The sequence below is a fragment of the Oxyura jamaicensis genome, chromosome 5 (genome assembly GCF_011077185.1).
Source record: "Oxyura jamaicensis isolate SHBP4307 breed ruddy duck chromosome 5, BPBGC_Ojam_1.0, whole genome shotgun sequence".
Taxonomy (NCBI): domain Eukaryota; kingdom Metazoa; phylum Chordata; class Aves; order Anseriformes; family Anatidae; genus Oxyura; species Oxyura jamaicensis.
The window spans coordinates 15,658,839-15,678,636 of NC_048897.1; the positions used below are offsets into that span (position 1 = coordinate 15,658,839).

Below are 19,798 nucleotides of genomic sequence, written 5' to 3' on the forward strand. Positions count from 1 at the left end.
ATAAGCAAAATATCTATTCTATTAAGACTCTTCCTCCGTGTATTTATTATCTGTAAGTCCTTATCTGAAAACTTCATGGTTATTTTAAGATCATGTATTTTGTTTCTGTAGTTCACTTTGAAGCAAGCCCTTCTGTGTCTCTTGAGTCATCTCAAACCTCATTATCTCCTTCAACTGGTGGTGAAAATCATTTGTCTAGTACAGGGAACAGAAGAAGTAAAAGACTTGCGAACAAAAAGTTATACAGGTAATTTGCCTTAACTCTCAGAAGCTAAAAGCAAATTGATCCAGAACCCTTTTGTAATAAAGTGTAAAATCTCATTTCGTCTTCAAAATTATACTTGTGTTTAAAACATGAGAGATTTTTATAGTGTTCACAAAATCACCATACGTATCAAAATGTGACTCAAAATAAGATCTGGTGTAATGACTTCAAAAGAACCTTCCTGTGCATATTAAAAAGCTTGGCACAAAGGGAATAGAAGAACTTAAACCATAGGGAATAAAACAAACAAGGATGTTTTCATTCCCCTCCCAAAGAGTTTTGTGTTACTTTTTCCTTTCTGTCTTCCCAGGGCTGAATCGGGAAAAACAGGTTGTTTTTCTCCAAAGATTAGCCGAAAAGAGATGGTTCGTAGGTCGTTACGCTTGAAGTTTGGTTTGGGGAAAAGCAACAGAGATGTAAGTATGCTGCTTTCGTTAGTGCAAATTCTAATCTTAAAAAGTTTGGAGCACTGCTTTTCACTAGCTGGAAGGACTTACTTGCTAATGGTGGGACCACAGCACAAATGAACCTGCTATCAAGTACGAGAAGCTGTAGGTTTATTTCCATAGCAGTAACTGATTGTCTTACTGTTTTGGCTTTGTCTGTGGTGGTGCAAGAGGCTGATGGGGCACAGCTGGGAAAGCTGACCCGAATTGACCAAAATAATATTCCATGTCATACAATGTCATGCTCAGTGATAAAACTGAGGAGAAAAATTTTTTCAAAGTAGCCAATAGTTGGGGACTGGCTGGGCATCAATCAGTTGATGGTGAACGATTGTTTTTGTATCACTTGTGAGTTGTGTGTGTGTTTTTTTTTTTTCTGTTTTTGTGGCAGATTTTATTTGTTGACTGGGTAGTGGACGTCTCTTTGTGGCATTATAATTGTTTTCTTCCTTGCTTCTTCCCTTCTGGTTCTCCCCCAGCCTTTTTGAGGCAGAGCAAGCTTACCTGACAGTTTGAGTGAAACCACCACAGTTCTGATCAGTAGTTCTCACAGTTCTTGAACCTCTTGTTTTACAGAAGCTGTGCACACGATCACTACATTCAGAGTGTGGTTAAGCCTGCCTTGCTGTAGGCAGGCTGTTCCCTGTTTAGGTCTACAGAGAGCTGAGGAAAGATGAAGTATGACCAGGAAAAAGCTGCTATGGCTATGATTTGCACAGCCTTTTTTTAGTGGCTCCTCTGTAAATGAGATTCCAAACTTAGAAGTTTTATATAAGGCTCTAACTAACACTGCTTTTTTGTTTAAGCATATTGTATCAGGATGTGCAGTTGGTAATAGATCTGAAAATATTGGAAGGCGTCTCGCAAGTCAACAAGGTTTGGAAAGCAGAGATGAATGTGCAAAAACAGATGTACTCTTCAGCCCATACATCAGTGAAAAAGTCTGTAGGAAAGGTAAATACCTCACAGAATGTATTACATTGGAAAAACCTTTGTAAAGCAAAAGTAATGTTATGCAGGGAGGTATAAATACAGTTGGTGTGTTTCTAGCTAGTAGGGTAAAAGCTCATTGAATGTTAGTGTCTCCTTGGGGAAAAATGGTTTAGAACAAATTTACTATGTTTTAAATGTATGTTAGTCTTCTGCTAGTTAAGCATGATGAGATGTGGCTTTATGACCTTTTTTTCCACACCTGAAACTTCAGGATATAATTATACCTTTAAATTCAGTGCTGTTTTGGTAGCATTTCTTTATTTTTATGCAAGAATTTTGCCTATACTGGTCATTTTAAATTGTAAGACCTTATTCATAAACACCTGTGATATTTATTTTTAAGGTTCAAAGAATGTGAGCAAGTCAGAAGAAAACTTGTTAACTCCAAAATGCAATGATAAAGTAGTTTACAGAATGTCATGGAATAGTCCTACTGTTACAGATTCTCAGGAGATCGGCAGCAATGAGGGAATTTTGCCAGGATGTGCTGAAACAGGAGACAGTTCTTCAGAATCTGCTTTCATATTTGGAAAACCATCAGTTGTTCCAGATGAACACAGACCCACAGCTGCACACAAACAAGACAACAGGTTAAAACTCTGTGAAGAAGAAAGTAACTTGACTTCTGAAACATTACTGAAAATTAAACAAGCCTTCTCTGAATCTGGAAGTAATCTTCACAGTCTGATCACTGATACAAAGTCGTCTTTCTCAAATGTACCAGGTGAAACATTACATGAAACTCTGTGTCTCACAGGGCTAGGTCCAGAGAAAGAGTTGGCAGCTGAACTTCCTGGAAGTCTAGCAACTGCAGACCCCAGAGAGCTGTTCCACCAACAGAATCAATCTTTTGCTATTGATAAACAACAATCAAACAAAGATGCAAGTAAAATTCTGGAGAAAAGAAGCTTCAAAACTTCTATTGAGGTTGAACTTCAGGTCCAAAAAACAGATGTAAAAAATGCAATAGAACAACTTCTTGTGCCACAAGTACAGGCCAGGGAAGATGAATTAACTGTTCAGAACAGTCCAGCAAAAGATGGCATAAACATATTAGATTCCTTTGGAAGAAAAGAGGAAGTAGAGTTAACACGTTCACAAACACCTGAAAACTGTATATTAAAATGCTGTAATTTAGAAGAAAATACTGCTAAACTTTCTGGGTTAGGAGAGCTTCCTGCTTTGCAGTTGCCTAGATCAGGAAATGAAGTAGGCAACCAAGACTCGCAAGCTGAAAACTCTGATAAAACTTCAACTAAAACATCATCTGTTTCTGACCATGGAAAGGTTTCAGAACACATACAGTGGTTCAACAAGCTTTCCTTAAATGATCCAAGTTCTGCAAGCAAAACTAAACCACCTCTTAAATTCCAGCGTACTCCTGTTCGACAGTCTGTGAGAAGAATTAATTCCTTATTGGAGGCTAACAGAAGATCTGTAAGCTCTCAGATGGTTAGAGGTAATGACGTTGGTTCACCACTTGTTAAATCTTTGAGCTGTGATTCTGCACTCTTCTCCTGTGCAGAAAAGCCCTCTAAGAATTCCACAGCTTTTTCACTCAGGAGTGAAAGTACACGTGACCAAGCTTCTACATCTCATAGTCAGCTTGACTTAACATCCAAATCATGTCATAGATGTCTAAATCCATCAGATAAGCCTGATGTTTCCTTTAGAAATACTGGAATCTACGAACAGAAAGTGACTGTTCTTCCATTGAAGTCTGTTCTGGAAGATCTAACCAATCATGAAACCGTGAAATCTAGTTTAAAAGCTAATGCAGATGTAAATATTCCAGGTTTTGCTCCAGAAAAAACTACTGTTGCAAGAAGTGCTCCAGGAAAAGAAAAAATTCGTTACAGAGGCTCTCCAAAGAATCCAATATCTAAAGTGAAACTGCTACCAACTGCAAAACCAGTAGACTTATAAGATTTAATATGGTTGCTAAATGGGCTTATTGTAACTTGGAAAAGCTAAATTTTTGTTTTCTGATTTACAAGTTATAGGCTTGTACAAATAACAATTTTGGTTTTATGTTGATTTTTTTTTTACTTAGGCTTTTTTGTAACTGCAAGTTCACCCAAATGGATTTGTTTTTTTTAAGTCTGTTTTTACGTATGTTTGCGTTAAAGCTCATACTTGATTACCTCAGCTTCTAAAAGCGTGCTGCATGTCCCAAAACAATTTCTGTGGCGTTTAGACTAAATACCAGTTTACAAAAAAATCTCAGACATTTAAACTGAACAGATGTGAAGAGAAGACTTGATGATGAATCTTGGTACATTTGTTTTCTTTACTTTATAGTTTCATGTGTATTGTAGCGCTACTCTGATATTTAAGTTGGACCTTACACCAGCTCTACTTCTTTTGAGACATTTTTAATTACTGTTGGAGTAAAGTGGGAGCAGTTTCCTTGTTAAGTAAATGAACCATATTTTGACGTGTACAAATACTGAAAAATGTGCAAGCAAATTCAAGCAATGAAAGTCTTAATATTTCATCAGGTGATGTGTTTTGCAATACGTACTATGTATCTTCAGTTGTGAGCAGTGAAATGTTTTAGTACAAAAATATAGTCTTAACTTATTTTTAGAGCTGTATGATAGTGTGAACTAGATGGTGCAGAAGCAGAGCTTAGATGTTGATTATGTTGCAAGGGAGATGAATGTAAGAAGCCATAGTCTGTTAAAAGTTGATTTGCACAAGCAAATGTTTACATCTTTCGGAATGAGAACTGTTTGTCTGTCATCGGTTGTAAAATTATTTAAGAGTAAACACTTAAACTGTTAGCTTTCTGTATGTGCAAATTCTTTATTGGCAAAATACAAGAGCTGAAAGCACTGGATACTTTTGGTTTTAATAAAACCATGGTTTTTTGTCCCTTCTCTGAGCCCATTCTTCAATAGCGACTTAGAAATATAACTTACGTTGTCATATAGACTGTGGGATTCAATGAGTAAGTCTGAAAGTGCTCAAGTCAAATGACTTGTGGCTCTCCTGGTTGTTCATCAGGAGATACATATTGGTGATTCTCATTACCAGTAAAATACATGATATAAAATAACCTAGCAAGAGTAGGCTTTTAAAGTGATAATGAAAGGACTCATTGATGTCTGTTTCCCTGCCCCTTTCTCACATACCCACTGATTTCACAGACTGGCTTGGTTCAGCTCTCATGGAAACCTCTTGGGGCCCAAATGAGCTGCCTTACTGTTGCTACAGTGTTGTTACGATCTAACATTGGGAAAACAGGATGAGGTAAACAGCCATTATACAGAGTCCTAACAAGATGTTTTGGTGTTACTGTTAAGTATTGAAGGGGTGAATTTCATGAAGTTGAGTGCCTGTGTCACAGCTCACCATCATCCAGGGAGGAAGCTACTTTTCCCTGTTCTCAGCTGTGCCCCTACTCTCTGTCTTTAATTGGCATTGACATCAGACTGAATGTAGCCATCAGAGCACCACCTTTTTTATCATTTCAGCTGAGAAGTCCTAGGAAAGTAGCTGCCAACTGTCACAGCTGGTGAAAGGGAGAAGAGGTATGCGGTGGAGATAGGATAGAAGGAGGTAGAAGTAATGACATGAGGAATGAAATGAGTTCTGACCACTTCCATAATAGTAAGCTGCCATGCCAATTGGTGTTTGAAAGGCTGAGGCTTTTCTGACAATTAGTATTCAAAATATTCGGTACTCATGTGGCTTTGACTGTTGTGGATGGAGTGTCCCTTATGTGGGGTGGACCTTTGCAGATCAGAGATCCACAGTTGGAATTATTCTGCATGCTGTCCGTTTGAAGCCATCATGCAAGGAGTATAATATTCACTTTGGGTTTGTGAATATATGTTGCTGCCGTTAATCAATGCATTCTCTGTTAAATGTCCCTATGGTCTTAAATATGAAAGATGTTTTTCTTGTGTAATGCCAAGGTACAACAGACCTTTGCAGCTGATCAGAATCTTGACATTTCTTTTAACTTGTACTTCAGAAGCCTTAGGTTTCTAGGTTTAGTCATCTGAGACGTGGGATATTAAAATCCAAATTCCCAGCTGTTTTCTTCCATTGGTACTTCAAGCTGTTGTGGGGGTGCTGGGGACGTGAGTATTGCTAACTTGGCAGCAATTAAAGGACTTCACTAATGATTTTGAGACCCTAAGCAAGCCAGAAAGTAGGCTCACTTCTAGAAGACTGGACTAAGGCAACTATGAGGCTTTAAAGTAAGTGAGGCATTACTGGGAATTAAAAGGAAAGAAAAAAGAAATGCTGCAAACTGTTTTTAATCTTCTCTGCAAGCTGGCCTTCAATTAGTAGACTTAAAAGTACAGGAGAGAGATGTTTTGGTGGGGGGCTGATACCACCCCTTAAACACTAGGGAAGGTTGTCACCTTGATGCTATCCCCTATCACTTGATAGTGATAAGCTGTGTTTTTAGACATGCATGATCATTTTTGTCAACATGCTGCTTAATCCTGCAAGTTACTGAAATGTAAAAATTTGCTAAGGCCAAGCAAAGGTGAGCCATCCGTGTCTGAAGGTAGCTCCTACATCTGCTGTGTTTTCGAAGGTTTTCTGTAGGTATCGCTCCTCCTGAAATGGAGCGTGTCAAATTCACATCACCAGCAGCTATTCCTTAAAATAGCCTTCAGAAATGATTGTTTTGCTAAGTGCTGTAAAATGACAGACCTCATTTAGCAAGATTCTTTTATTGTCTTGTTGCTGTTGTTGTTAAGCTCCGCTGGAGATGGTGTTTGCAATGTGCTTAACCTGGAGCCCTGTGCCCGGAGCACTTTGCTGTGCTGTTGCCTTGCGGTTCCGTGGTGCTGCCAGCCCGGCGCTGAGCTGCGGATCCTTTTATCCAGGGAAGGGAAATCTCAGCGGGAAGCCGGGCACAGCGCTGGCGATAAGCCATTTCACTTCTCTCCAGCACGGTCGATCCACCAGTAGCTTCCAGCTTATTTTTAGCCGATAGTGGAGATCTTCCATACGGCATCCCCATCTGAGCTTCGTGCCGTTTTTTGTGCTCCCACCCAGCGCCAGGTGCCGGGAGGAGGGCGGGGGCCGGGGCTGCGCACGGAGGATGCGCGGCCGCGGAGCCGCGCCGGGATCGGGAGGGAGGTGAGTGCGGCTCGGCTCGGCTCGACTCGGCTCGGTTCTGCACGGCTGGCGGCCTGCCGGCAGCTGCCGTCCCTGCCCGGGCTGGGAAAAGGTGGGGGGCCGCGAGCAGGACCCCCCGGCGGCTGCCCGAGCCTGGAGGTGCGGAGCGCTGCGCTGGAGCCGCGTACAGGCGCGAAGCGGAATAGTCCCGGCGTGGCTTTTTTTCGGCCATTTTTTCCTCAAAGTCATTTTAAGGTGCCTTGTGCTGGCTGCAGGGAGGAGGAGGAGGAGGATGAGGGGCTCCGTTTGCCCAGGGATGGGGAGATGCGCGTCTTAACCGCGCTGGGAGAGGAGCGCTCAGAACAAAACGCTACCATTACAATCAGCCCGAGACAATAGCGGGGTTTTTGTGGTGGTGCTGATTTTGTTGTTTCTGTTGTTGTTCGGGTTTTGTGCCTCTCTAAGCTACCCACTGCAGCCGCTTGGTGAAAGGTTTTCGAGGGAGACGAGTGAAACCTCTTCGCTCCAGGTGATGCGAGTGAGACATGGAGCTCCTTCGCATGGAGGCAGCGATAAAAGCAGGGTGCAGGCTGTTCGTCTGGCCCTAGCGCTTCGCTTAGGGGCAGCGCGAGGAGACACGGCTCCCATCTGGAGAAGGCTTTGAGCCGAGCCCAGGGCTCTGCACAGCAGCATAACAAGCGTACGGGGGCGGGGAGGGGGACGCTCGGTACACGAAGCCGCGGATCCATCTTGTCTGCGGTGGCTGGGTAACGAACGGTACAGGGAGAGGCGAATTAGGAAACTGATCTTGGCAATTCACTCTTTTCTTTTAGAAGGAAAGGCCCTCTCCCCTCTGGCCCCCACAGATTTTCAGTGGAACCTGTAGGCTGTGGTAGTGAGCCGTGATGTGCAATGGTGGGATCAGAAGAGGTGTTTCCAGCACACATGCTAGACTTGCTTTCCATTACTATTCATAATCAAATTCTTTTCTTTGTCACAGGCTACAAGTGGCTACCAGAATGACACCCGCCATGCTTTGTAACATGATGTTCCTGCTGGCATTTGGATGGGCTTCGGCTTTCAGCCACAGCCCCAGGACCCCGGACAGGGTTTCTGAAGCAGACATTCAGAGGCTCCTCCATGGGGTCATGGAGCAGCTGGGCATCGCCAGACCCCGCGTGGAATATCCAGCACACCAGGCTATGAACCTAGTTGGTCCACAGAGCATTGAAGGTAGCAAATTTCTGCTTTGAGTCATGGTGATTTATTGATTTACTTTTGTATCCTTTGGTAATAATTATTGTCTTGCATACGTGTACATGCAGAACATCCTGAACTTAAAATCACAGGCTTCTTCACCCTGTTGTTGTACAACCATCATCAATCTTTTACTTTTCCTTAAAGTGATGGTTTTGGCAGAAGCAGTAGTATTTTGTTGTTGTTGTTTGGTTAGTTTTTTTACCTACAGGCTTTGTAGAAAAAAAATATGTTGTCTTAATAGTATCTGGCCTCTAGTACCTCAAAACAATGATTTATAAAACGCTCCCCCAGTGTTGTGTATAAATATATCCCATATATATTTCACATTAAATAAATGTGAACCGTAGAACCCAAATCTCACAGATTTTTGGAAACATTTGTGGATCACAAGAGACCCAACATTTATCTTGTCTTACAAGATAAATGAAGAAACCTCATGGGGGTTGATGAGTTCCTATGTTGCCCAGAAGTCTGTTCTGCCTTGGGGAAAGGACCAGTGATGTAGTGCATGGAGCTGTGGGTGACGTGGATCCCCAGGCTCTAGCTGCAGGAGTGAAAAAGACAGTTTCTCTTCTCCTTGCATCCAGCAGTAGCACATCATACTGTGCAGCTCTGGTAAATACGAAGGACTCAGGTTCATTTTTTGGCCAATATTTCTGGTTTCAGTGGAAGTAAAGTTTCCTTGGAATCAATTTCTTATAACTATGCAAACCATCTGAAATATCTGGCTCAAATGTTAGGGTATTAGGATAATGTTGCAAAATGCATTACTTTTTGTATTGTAATAAACTGGCCTTCATTTGGGGATTACAGCGAAAGGTTGAAGGTATGCAACTCGGAATATTATGGTTAATGTGCAGGCATAGAGCAGAAAACCTCAGCCCTTCTCTGTCTCGCCATTAAGCCAGTTTGACATAGCGTAGCAAATTGCTTAAAAGTTCACAGCAAGTCTGTGTCCCTTGTTTTCTTCACATTTGGATCTCAAGAATGTCCCAGCCAAAGACATAAAATTACCCTAATGAAGATGAAGAAGAGGACTAAAACTGAATATGCACCCCTACCAGATAATTGCAGACCTAAATTTATATATTTCCTAAAGAAACTTTAATCATCTGATTTTCTGCAAACATATGTGTGAGAGAGAGGGTAGGCTTAGAGAGTAAAATTTGGCCCGTACCCTTCCCTCCTCTCCTCCTTTATCAATGTTTGTATGTAGAGAAACTGGGGCAGACTGGTAGTTTTGGTAATTTTCTGGTAATTTTACTCTTCTCCATCGTCCTCTTTTCCCCAGACTTTTTTATTATTATTATTATTATTATTTTTTTTTTAACCCTAGAAGTATAAGAAATAGCAAATCTCTGACCCCTGAGGTTTTGTGTGTATATGTGTGTATACATATATGTAGTTATTTTTTTAAAAGCAGTTAAATTATGTTTGAGCCTGTTATAAAAAGGAAATATAGACCTAAGCTAAATCTTTCATTTCAGCTGTTTGCCATTACTCTTTAATTACAGTGTTAGCAAATACAGATTAGGACTCTCTTCTCTTAAGTATTAAAACTTTTTCAGTACTTGTGAAACTATAACAAGATTAGTCACCCACGCAATCTTCCACAAAAAGCAGGTTGTACAACCTTTTTTTATTTTTTTTTCTTCCTTTTTTTGCTTTTAATAAAAATACTCATTTTCTGTATGTATAACAGTAAAACCGAAAGGCAACCAATCCGATTTATCATATTTAACATTCTACTTTTGATGAGATGAGAAAGACTTTCAAAAAAGAGATTCAGTTGTAGATGTTTAACAGCCTATTGAGAAATCTTTGCAAAAGCAGAGATGACTGATAGCAATCTGTATAGAAACAGACTTGCAAATCCAGCCTTCATGTCAAACATTTCATAAACTCTTCTGTGGTAAGCTTTTCAGATAGTAATCTCTTGCTCTTTCTTTGGTTTCTTGTGGTGATATGTATCTATTTATACACAGTTATATAGATATCTGATGAAACAGCTGATTAGAAACTTCAGCTTAAGAAAAAAAAGAAACAGTTGAAAAAACACGAAAGTATTGGTTCCAATTAACATGATCTTATGGCATCAAACATAACATTTTCTTATTCTGCCTTTTTAAAAAGTACATAGAGCTCACTAAATTTTCACTGTGATTCTTTTTAAATGTAGACCATGCATGACAGGATAGCTAATCCAACAAAGCCAGCATTTCATTCCCTACCAGTGATTTTCAATATTACATTACGAAACACTTCAGAATTAACAACGCTCTTATTTTATCCTTTTGTATATTTATTTTTGCATAACTGCAGCAAAAACTACATGGTGGGTTTTCCTTTCCATTAGGTGTCTACTTTTGAAACAGAACTGCTAAAGTGGTATGGTAAGCCACATACAAAATAGCCTAGTTTTGCAAGAGATGTGTAATACTTCCACATACGGTATCTGTCTGAAAAGCTGCAGTTGTGGCTGCTTTCCCCACTGTCTGCCCACTAATTTGTTATTGCCAGGAGACTGACATTCCTGACCTCTGAGCTGCTCCCTTCAGCCAGCGTTTTCTAACCAAAACAAAGTAGGAAATGGATTAAAGCAAGGGCCTTGTCCCTTGGTGAGGAATGAGGACAGGAGGGCTCCCATGAGCCGTTGCCCCATTACAGGCAGAGGAAGTGTAATGATCAGTGCAGTAATAATATTGTGACCTTTCTGATCTGGCTTTTTTGGATTGGTGTGGGGTGGATTTTTTATTTTATTTTTATTTTTACTTTTTTTTTTTTTAATTTTTTTTTTGAGGTCTTAAACAAATATCAGGCAAAATTCCATCACATGATTTAGAAGCAGAATTTCCTCAGAGAAAGCCACTCCAGTCTCCGTTCTGCTGAACAGGACTTCATGGAATAAGGTTTCTGACAGTGCTGAGCTCTTAGGGCTCACTTGTTCATCAGATGCCTCTCGGCCAACATACAAGGACTTGAACTGAGCAGTAGCACAAGAAGCAGTAGCATGGGATGTGATGTTTAAGCCAAAAAGCCTGAGCACAGGTGTTGGCTGATATCTTGTCTGTGGATTGGCAGAGAGAGGATTTGTGATTAATATTCCCAGTGGCACATGTATAAACAGTAAACAAATTAGGCTTGAGCTACAGAAAAAAATAACTGCACATGTTTTTAGATGACATCAGCTCATATTCTTAGGGATTCGCATGTGGGCTTTCCCCACTGTAGCTACACAATTATCACTGGCCAGTAATTGTGTATGCATGAAAGTGCTTTTAAAAATCTACAATATAATAGAAGAGAAAGCTAAGGGGGAAGGAAGGGCAGAAGGATAAGAGCAGAAGTACTACAAACTCAAATACAAAGGTCAATTGGAGGTTTTGTCTTCAGATCAAGTGGGGAGGCTGGGACTGGAATATATCACAGCAAAAGAGGAGTTTCGTGCTAAATGTCATCAGTACCAAAGTTCACCACCTACTCTCATGAGGTGCTCTCTTTGTTGAGACTTTTTACCCATAAGTTGGGAAGAGTAGAAATGCATATGAAACTCATTATTTGTCAGAAATTCTGAGCTGCCAGGAGTGTTGATGTCTGTCCATTTTTCACTCCATAGTTTACCTTGACCAATGTGGGCAGCTAAAGCGTGCTTCATCCCATGCCAGCGTTATCACCACCAACCCATGGACCATTCTGGAATGCAAATGTTTCTCATCTCGATCATGTCTTGCACCTCAGAATAATAATTAAAAAAAAAAAAAGTCACAGTTTAACAATTTAATAAATTTATTATGTTCCTACAGAAAACTGTTTGGAGCATGTTTTTCATAACAAAATGTTTTGTCAGGCATTGCCCCACCAGCTGTAGTGTAGACCTGCAGTTGTGTTGATAAGTGTGGCTGCCATCAGCTTCAATAAAGCCAGGATTACAAAAGATTTTCAAAAGGCCAAGGTTTCACCATTTACATGTATACTTTTGCAAATGAGGTGCTGTCAGGGAAAAAATAAGTTGTGTAGCTTTGGAATCTGAAAAAATATTTAAGCTGCCATAATATAGACAAGTTTATGCTAGCTGCCTTATAATGAAATGTTTGCAATCTTCTGAGTGATTATCATAATAACCTTTTCCAGCTGAATAAGATCTTAATTTTATACATAAAAATACTATTGCTGCTAGTTCATAAACAGATTTCCTAATTATGCCAATTTTCCAACTGCGTTATCTACATTTTTTCCAGTGTTAATCATCATATTTTGACTTTAAAATACTAAATAGCAGGTTGGATACGTCTAAAGGAACTATATATGGTCTTTCCCTTCCTCCCTATCTCTCCCCCCAAAATAAAGTTTAGGGCTGACTTGGCAGTAGTTAGTGAAGTCACAAGCTTGCTATGTACCAATGACAACTAGAAGATGTACAGGTTTCAGAAAACACATTTATCAGCATTCTCTCTTTTCTGAGTGATCAGGTAATTTTCTTCTTGATGGGAAAACAAAAACAAAAAAAAACCATACATGTATGTACAAATTGTCATTTAAAAGATGAAGTTACTGCTTTTTATGTTTAAATCTGGAAATACTGGAGTCTACTTTCTTCTCCTTCCTTTGTGTTTGCCCATTTACCTGCTATCTCAGGTGAATCTGCTAAAATAGGAGTAAAGTCTAGCAGATGCCTGATAACAGTTTCTTGCCAGATTAAACTCTCTGTGTACTCCAGTTACCTGTCACCAAAGGAGACTGAAGGTCCTGAGGACAATGGGAGCAAGCGGTGGCTTTCCCCTCCCAGGGGCACTACTGGCTGCCAAGGCAGCGTCGGTCCTCATCTTCTGCTGGAGCTCCCTGAGCTGAGAGGAAGCAGTTTGGAGGATAAATATGTCACAAAAATGTGAATTATAAAAAGATACATTTAAGTGGCTTAACAGTGTTGCAGGGAGGAGGAAAAAATACATAAAAACAAAATATGTTTTTTTTTTTTTTTTTTTTTTTTTTTTTTTTAATGAGTATCTGTGTTTCTGTAGTTACTGTTTTGGTTTATTACTGCACAAGCACCATTATGATATATTCAGGTTTCCTACTGAGAATAATGGGGCTGCACCTATGTTAAGAGAGCACAAAAGAATAAAATATATACCTTCATCATTTATTTTTTTTCTGCCTGTCAGAGAGTTCAAAATGTAGGAGAACACGTGACTTTTTTCTTCCTTTCTTTTCATATTTTATAATTTTTGTCAATATTTAGTGTTTTTGAGGGGCAGAAGGGATGGAGAGGTGAATCCATGCGTGGTTCCAGCGCCCAGATCAGCAACATCTCCCGCAGACACAGGGGGGCACCAGTAGCCCAGCGCGGGCAGGTCAGAGCGCTTCGGGGTGGTAAAAGAGAAGTCTTCTACTTTCGCAAATATTGTCTGCTTACATTTTCATTTCCTCTTGTACAATTCAACATGACAGAAAGCTTCTCAGTTGATTTTTTGTTGTTGGCTTTGGCTTGGTTTGGCTGTTTTGTTTTTATTTCTTAAAAACCCTCCAAACAAAATTATAGTTGTCAGAGGTGCTGGCGTGACAGCTGAGAGGCTAAAGGTTTCAGTCTGCAGAAGAGTCCTAATGCTGTCAACCTCAATGAAAACACTCAATGTCTCTTTAATCCTGATCTTTTGTAGGAATAAAAAAAATACAGTGTCTCTTCGAGAACAAGCGAGGCCTTTTACCCTCCTGCAGAGAGATTTCTTATATCTGCTGAGGAAAGGCTGGGTTTCATTTAATTATTTTGAAAGGAAAAATATACTTGTTTCTCATTTTAGAAAAATATAAAAATAAAAAGGTAGTTCATTTTTGCCTGACTGAGATGATAAAACTCAAGGAGCCTGGAAAATTTTGTTCATATCTTTACTAAGAACTAATGACTTATCAGCACAGACTACATACAAACGTACCGTGCATAAAATGTACGTTATGAAAAAACATGCAGAATGTTCACACATTACATTTTCCGAAAAAGACGGGCGGTGCCGGATTGCCTTGCTGTCTGCCCTGTAACACACCTACAGGGCTGCTACTTGCTTCCCACAAAGCCAGTTCAATCCCCTTGTTGCTTGTGAATGAACCTAGTGAAACTAAGCCAGAATGACTGACTCCTGCACTCATTTGCTGTTGGGCTACTGTGTGCTATGCCTGCACCCCAGCACATTTTCATGTCTTTGGGTGACTGGAAGCAATATCCACTGACAGAGGCAGGGGAACAGAACATCTGAGGGCCAGCAAACGTGGCGATGGTGTGGCAGCATCCCCTCTGCTCTCGTTTACATCCCCTATGCCAGCATCTGGGGGTAGCAGTGCAGGAGTCGCTGGGCTGGCACTGTGCCGCTGGGCTGGGGCAGACCTCCCACAGCCAATTTTGCTGCTTCGGGGCCACTTTGTGGTGTCAATTTGGTGCACAGAGACCACACAATGGTTTGGGGTTTGGATTATTGTATCTGTTCTATAGAGAAAGTCCTGCTGCAGTTAAAACATACAGTTACATTCACAGTGGGACTGCTTTTGCTGAAGCACACATGACTTTAATCAAACACTGTGTTATGGGCCTGACATTTAACAAAGAAAATCAAACCCCAACATCACTCCACTAGTCTGTAGTCTCTGCTTTCAGGGTTGGTTTTGGTTTGGTTTTCAAATTAATGAAAAAACCTAACAAATATTATTTCAAAATTTAATATGCGCATCTTGGATTTGCAACATAAACTGAAAATGGTAAAGCTGTACTTTTTATATATAAATATGGTAGACATCTGGATTTGTACAGATCTTATTAAAAATACTTAACATTTTCTTTGCGTTTTATTCCAGAATTATAATGTCAGACACAGACAGAAATAGAGTATCGGGAGGTGGTGCATGTCCTAAGAGAAGCAATTTAAGATGGTAATTCCTGCATTTAAAACTGAGGAGCCAAATTACAGTGGTGCTTTATAGCGGGTTTTCTTCATCTGAAATTGTACATTAAATAGTTGATACCTATATATCCATAAACAGAAGAATAATGAGATTTGAACCTTTTCTTGAAATTATGTGCGTACACAGTCCTCTTCTTGTGGTGACAGGAGGGGGTGCAGGTGTCACTCTTGTACAGAACCAAGAAGATAAATTAAACCCAGCTCCTGAAACTTCCTACTAACTTTGTGATCAGCTGCTCTGTGATACAGACCTCTGCTGCTATTCAAAAAGCCATCTCTGAAAGTTACTACCAAAGGAGAAATCAGTTTGACACGGGGCCCTTCTGGGGAAGAAAGGTGGCAGGACTGCAGGAATTAGAAGTAGATTCTCATGTACCTAAAGGTAATTAATCAATTAGAATGGGATTAGGCAAATGTTTATATTCAAAAATGTGTTTTCGTGCATGTTAATAGAAGGAAATTAACTGAAAAGGGAGGCAAGAAATCTGAGGAGGAGGTGGAATATGTTAGCTTCTGTATTGTCTGGTGCTTTACAGTACTACTGTTTTCTAGTGTTGGCAGATGGTATGCAGAAATTTAATACAAAAATGTAAAATTTTATCTAGCAATGAAATATGGTCCAGAAGTATTTAAAAATCTGCCAGTGAAGATTGGCCAAATTATGATGAGCTCATGTTTTCTAAGACTTTTTTTCCCTGCTAGTCTTTCACATGCATAAAATAAGTCCTTAGGCGCATTTATTAGGATTTATACCTTTTTTTTGCAATTGTTCTCACAATCATGTGCATTCTCCCTGCTTCCTTCTGGATTTTAAATTAACTTGCAGTAAGAAAAGATTCCTTAATTTATTTGATTCTATGAGAAGATATTTTAAAAGCCTAGACAAAGAGGAGATTCTTGCTTTTCTTGATTGCGGTGTAGTGTGCAGAAGATAGGATCTCTGGCGTGCTCTAGAGGTTTCCAGAACTATTCTCTTTGTGCTTCCCGTTGCGAGTGCTTTCAGCAATGCCCTCACAGCTGCTTTGGGAATGAATGAGAGGAGGAATGTTCTCAGCTGCTGAGCAGGAGGGAGAAAGAAACCAGCTTCTCCCCTTGGAATGCTTGAGTGCAGCAGGTTATCCAGCCTGGGTCCCTATTACAGACCGAAGAGCAGTTTGGCCTGGTCTTACCTGACTCTTCTTTCTCCATTGGGTGTCAGTGCTTGTACTCAAGTGTAGGAAAACCTGCATCTTGATTCAGGCTGTGCTGGTGGAATTAGTGAAGAGAAAGGCCTCTGTATCTGTGGCTGTGAGGCTGTACAGCTCACCAGATCAGAGACTTGGGAACCCTGTAACCTCACACTGCTGCTGTTGATGATATGATCATTTCTGGGAATCAGAAAACCTATGCTGTTTGCACTTATCAGAGTTCACAGTGGTTAAGCAAAGCTTTGAAATGCTTCTGTTGAAGAACCAGCTGGAACTTTGTGGCATTTGCATGAAAAATAGAATTGAAGTGGATATGAATGTGAAACAAGCATGAAAACTTCATAAAGTTCAGTGAAGCAGAGGATAGAAAACATGGTCCTATTCTAGGTAAATCAGGTGCTTCTATGCTTCCCATTACAGGATCCAGAGGCACACTTTGCTGTGAGTATGCTGGTAGTGATGGATCTTTTGGAGTTCTTACAGACCCAGTGCCAATGACAGTGAATAAAGTGCTCCAATCTTTAGCTGCCACATCTGCATTTATAGGATGGGAATAGTGTCCCGTACCTATAGAGATAACGTAGGTCATCTGCTTTCTTCTGTTGTCGGGTTTCATAAAGCCATGTGCTGCACACATGGTCATTAGATTACACCTTATATGCCAGGAACAGACACATGTTGCTTGCTGGACATGCTTTTCCTTGACCCTGCAGGGGCACAGTAGCTGGAAGTCAATGTGGCAACGGCTGCTAATTGCCATAGGTTACACTTTGTAAAAAGGCTGAGTTTATCTACATGGTGGAGTGAGAAAGCTTTCTACTCAGGCTGAAGGGCAAATTAATATAGCCATTACAGGACTGCTGAACAAAAGGAGACATAAGAGATTGCTTTGGTGCTCTGTCAGCAAGTGAGCTGCTAGATATTTTTATTGTGTTTGCAATTTGAATAATGAATAATAATGGCATATAAGCTACTGTTATAAATTCTTTGTGAGAGAGGCATGGGCGTTGTTTGGTCCCAGCCGTTTCACAATAAAAGTGTTTCACATCTTAAATATCTGTACTGTTTGTAATTAAAATATGGATAAAACTGAATCATCCATTGAAAACAAGGTCAGTAATTGTGTGATGTGTGTGCTAAAGCTTTACAAAAGACATTGAGAGGAATTTGTCCCTCTACAGAGAAAAGGAAAATTAATGTTTACAATTTAAAGAAACTTTATGCCATTAAGGGGAGAGGAAGCTGTCTCTGGAATCTGGGATGCTTTTGTATGTGCAGTTGTAGTTTTCTTGGGTTTCCCCAGGCATGCTCTTACATGGCTAAGGAAGCTGGCTAGATTTGCTTTTTTCCATTCTTGGTTCTCTTGTGCACTTTCTCCTTCCCTGATCTCTTATTTATCAGCTTCTGTGGAATAAAGAAATGTTATCATTTCTAATTTCTTCTGGTCCACTCATTTCCTGACCTTGATTGATCTCAGCAACAAAGAGTAGGACTCTAAGATGAAACTAGCTGAAAGTGCAGGGGGGGAAATATCGAAGCTGTAAAACTTCCAATGATGTTAGAAAGGGTAAGAAAAATTAAAACACGTTACTTGCCCTTTTTTTTTTTTCTTCTTCTTTTTTTAACATTCATGATTTTTTGGACAGTTTGAATTAATGAGATTACATTGTGGGGAGTCTTGCAGATTACAAATGAAATGAAAACCAACCATCACCATCCCTGGAGGTCTTTATAAGACGTTTAGATGAAGAGCTTAGGGATATGGTTTAGTGGAAGATTTGTTAGCGTTGAGTCAGAGGTTGGACTCGGTGATCTTGGAGGTCTCTTCCAACCTAGACTATTCTGTGATTCTGTGAAAAAGGAGGTTAGTGGCTGATGTCCCATTTTAAGATACAGAAGTATCAGAAAACTTACTGACTAACTTGCCTTTGATTAGGAATTAGACATTACTTTTGAATGTGGCAGTGACACAGCAAAGCTAGGTAGGGCAGGATGACTAGTGTCAGAAGTGCAGGATGGTATGGAGAGCTGTCACAACAAAAGGAAAAAGCTGTTCCTGGATCAGAAAAGACACAGCGGAAAAGGTGTTGAAGATTTTCACCAGTTATAAGAACTAATAGTCTAGATTAACAAAACATTTTGAAAAGAAGCAAAGATGGTATCAAATCTCTGATAAACATCTATTTAACTCTAATGAATTAACTTACAGCAGAGAAATAATATACCATACAGATCTTGGAGACCAGCCTGGGATGGTGTCTGCTAGAGTTCTTCAGGCAGTTAACTTTGCTTTGCATGCCTGGTGAAATTCAAGGCAGCTGCAAAGAGCTGCCAGAGGAGTCTCCCCATATGAAGAATTCCTCTCCAGCATCACATTTCCTTGTCTATCATTTCCTGTACTGGTCATCATGTGAGGGAAAATGGCAAAAAGGGTGCATGTCAGACAGATTCTTGGTACACTTCATCTCAAGCTGGCAATGGCTCCCTGGGGAACCTTACACAAGTGGGATAAGGTATACCAGTCTTCCCTTGCAGCTCACACTTACTTGGAGTTTGTACAGCTCAGGACTGAAAGAAGTGCACTTCTCATGTGGGAGGACTCTTCCCCTATGTGTCTGGGGAGGGCTTGGGCACTTTAGGAATCTAAATGCTCCATGATATTTAAGAGCAAAAAGATGAAAACTAGGATAGCAAGCATAACTCTGATAATAAAGGGCTTTAATTTGGGACTTATTTACTCACAGCTGACACAATCTGTTCCATTTTGTTCTTCTGTGCTATGACTGGCCAAAGCACCTCTTTTCTGAATTTTTAATGGGGTAACCTTATCTACACAATGAAGCAGGAAACTGTTCTACTCAGACTAAAAAGGAAACATCCCATTTTTTGTCTTGAAATGTTTTACAAAAATTTTACATTTTTTTAAAATCAATTCTTACTGGGCTTATTAAAATGACTTTAAGGGGCAGTGGTGGCTGTTTTTATTCTATGAGAAGGATCATTTCTGAGAGCAGATGTCTTTCAGTTGTGCTTTGTGCCACTAACAGATGGGTAGCAGCAACCAGAACTTCAGCTTTTCCATCAGATCTGTTTTATCAGTGGATATATTCAATATTGGCAGGAGACTAGTTGCTCTCTGTCTTTCTTTTTCTCCCTTTTTCCCTTCTCCCTTTTCATTTTTTTTTTCCCACTTCTAAGAACAGAGTGGTTTTGTTGTCCTCCCAGCCACAGAGACAGTATTGCTGCTACAGAGAAGTGAGCTAAAATGTGTACACTTTAATTTTTTATTCATTCCAAGTATCTCTAATTGAGATGATAGTAGCAGTTGGTGAGATAATTGAAGACTTTTCCAGGATTATATGAATGTGGGGAGGAATTGATCCATTTCTTCTTTTCCACTCTACAACAGTTCATGACCAGTACCAGAAGATAGCTACGTATATGCATATGTTTCAAATGAAATCCAAAGCTTAGTTATGACAATACAGACCTCAGTCCAAAAGACCTAAACTTCTAGTATATCCTGTAGGGAAGTAAAATAACCACATGCTTACACAGATATCCTGCACATGAAAGGGACCTGATTATTTTTGTTTTACTTTTTTTTTTTTG

General features: G+C 40.0%; 1 protein-coding gene across 5 annotated transcripts in view; it reads left to right on the top strand.

The window, feature by feature from the left end:
- LOC118167476 (neuroendocrine protein 7B2) overlaps positions 1-19,798 on the top strand; it is a 42,882-nt gene that overhangs the window by 7,126 nt on the left and 15,958 nt on the right. For 2 of the 5 annotated variants that reach the window (XM_035326868.1, XM_035326870.1), the window contains 4 exons: positions 112-247; positions 576-681; positions 1,518-1,665; positions 2,048-4,586. In XM_035326868.1, coding sequence (XP_035182759.1) covers positions 112-247; positions 576-681; positions 1,518-1,665; positions 2,048-3,630 — 1,973 coding nt within the window. In that variant the 3' untranslated portion in view covers positions 3,631-4,586. Of the gene's footprint in view, positions 1-111; positions 248-575; positions 682-1,517; positions 1,666-2,047; positions 6,814-6,883; positions 7,048-7,534; positions 7,560-7,792; positions 8,026-19,798 lie in introns of those variants that run through there. The other 3 variants (XM_035326871.1, XM_035326873.1, XM_035326872.1) reach the window with 3 other exon arrangements.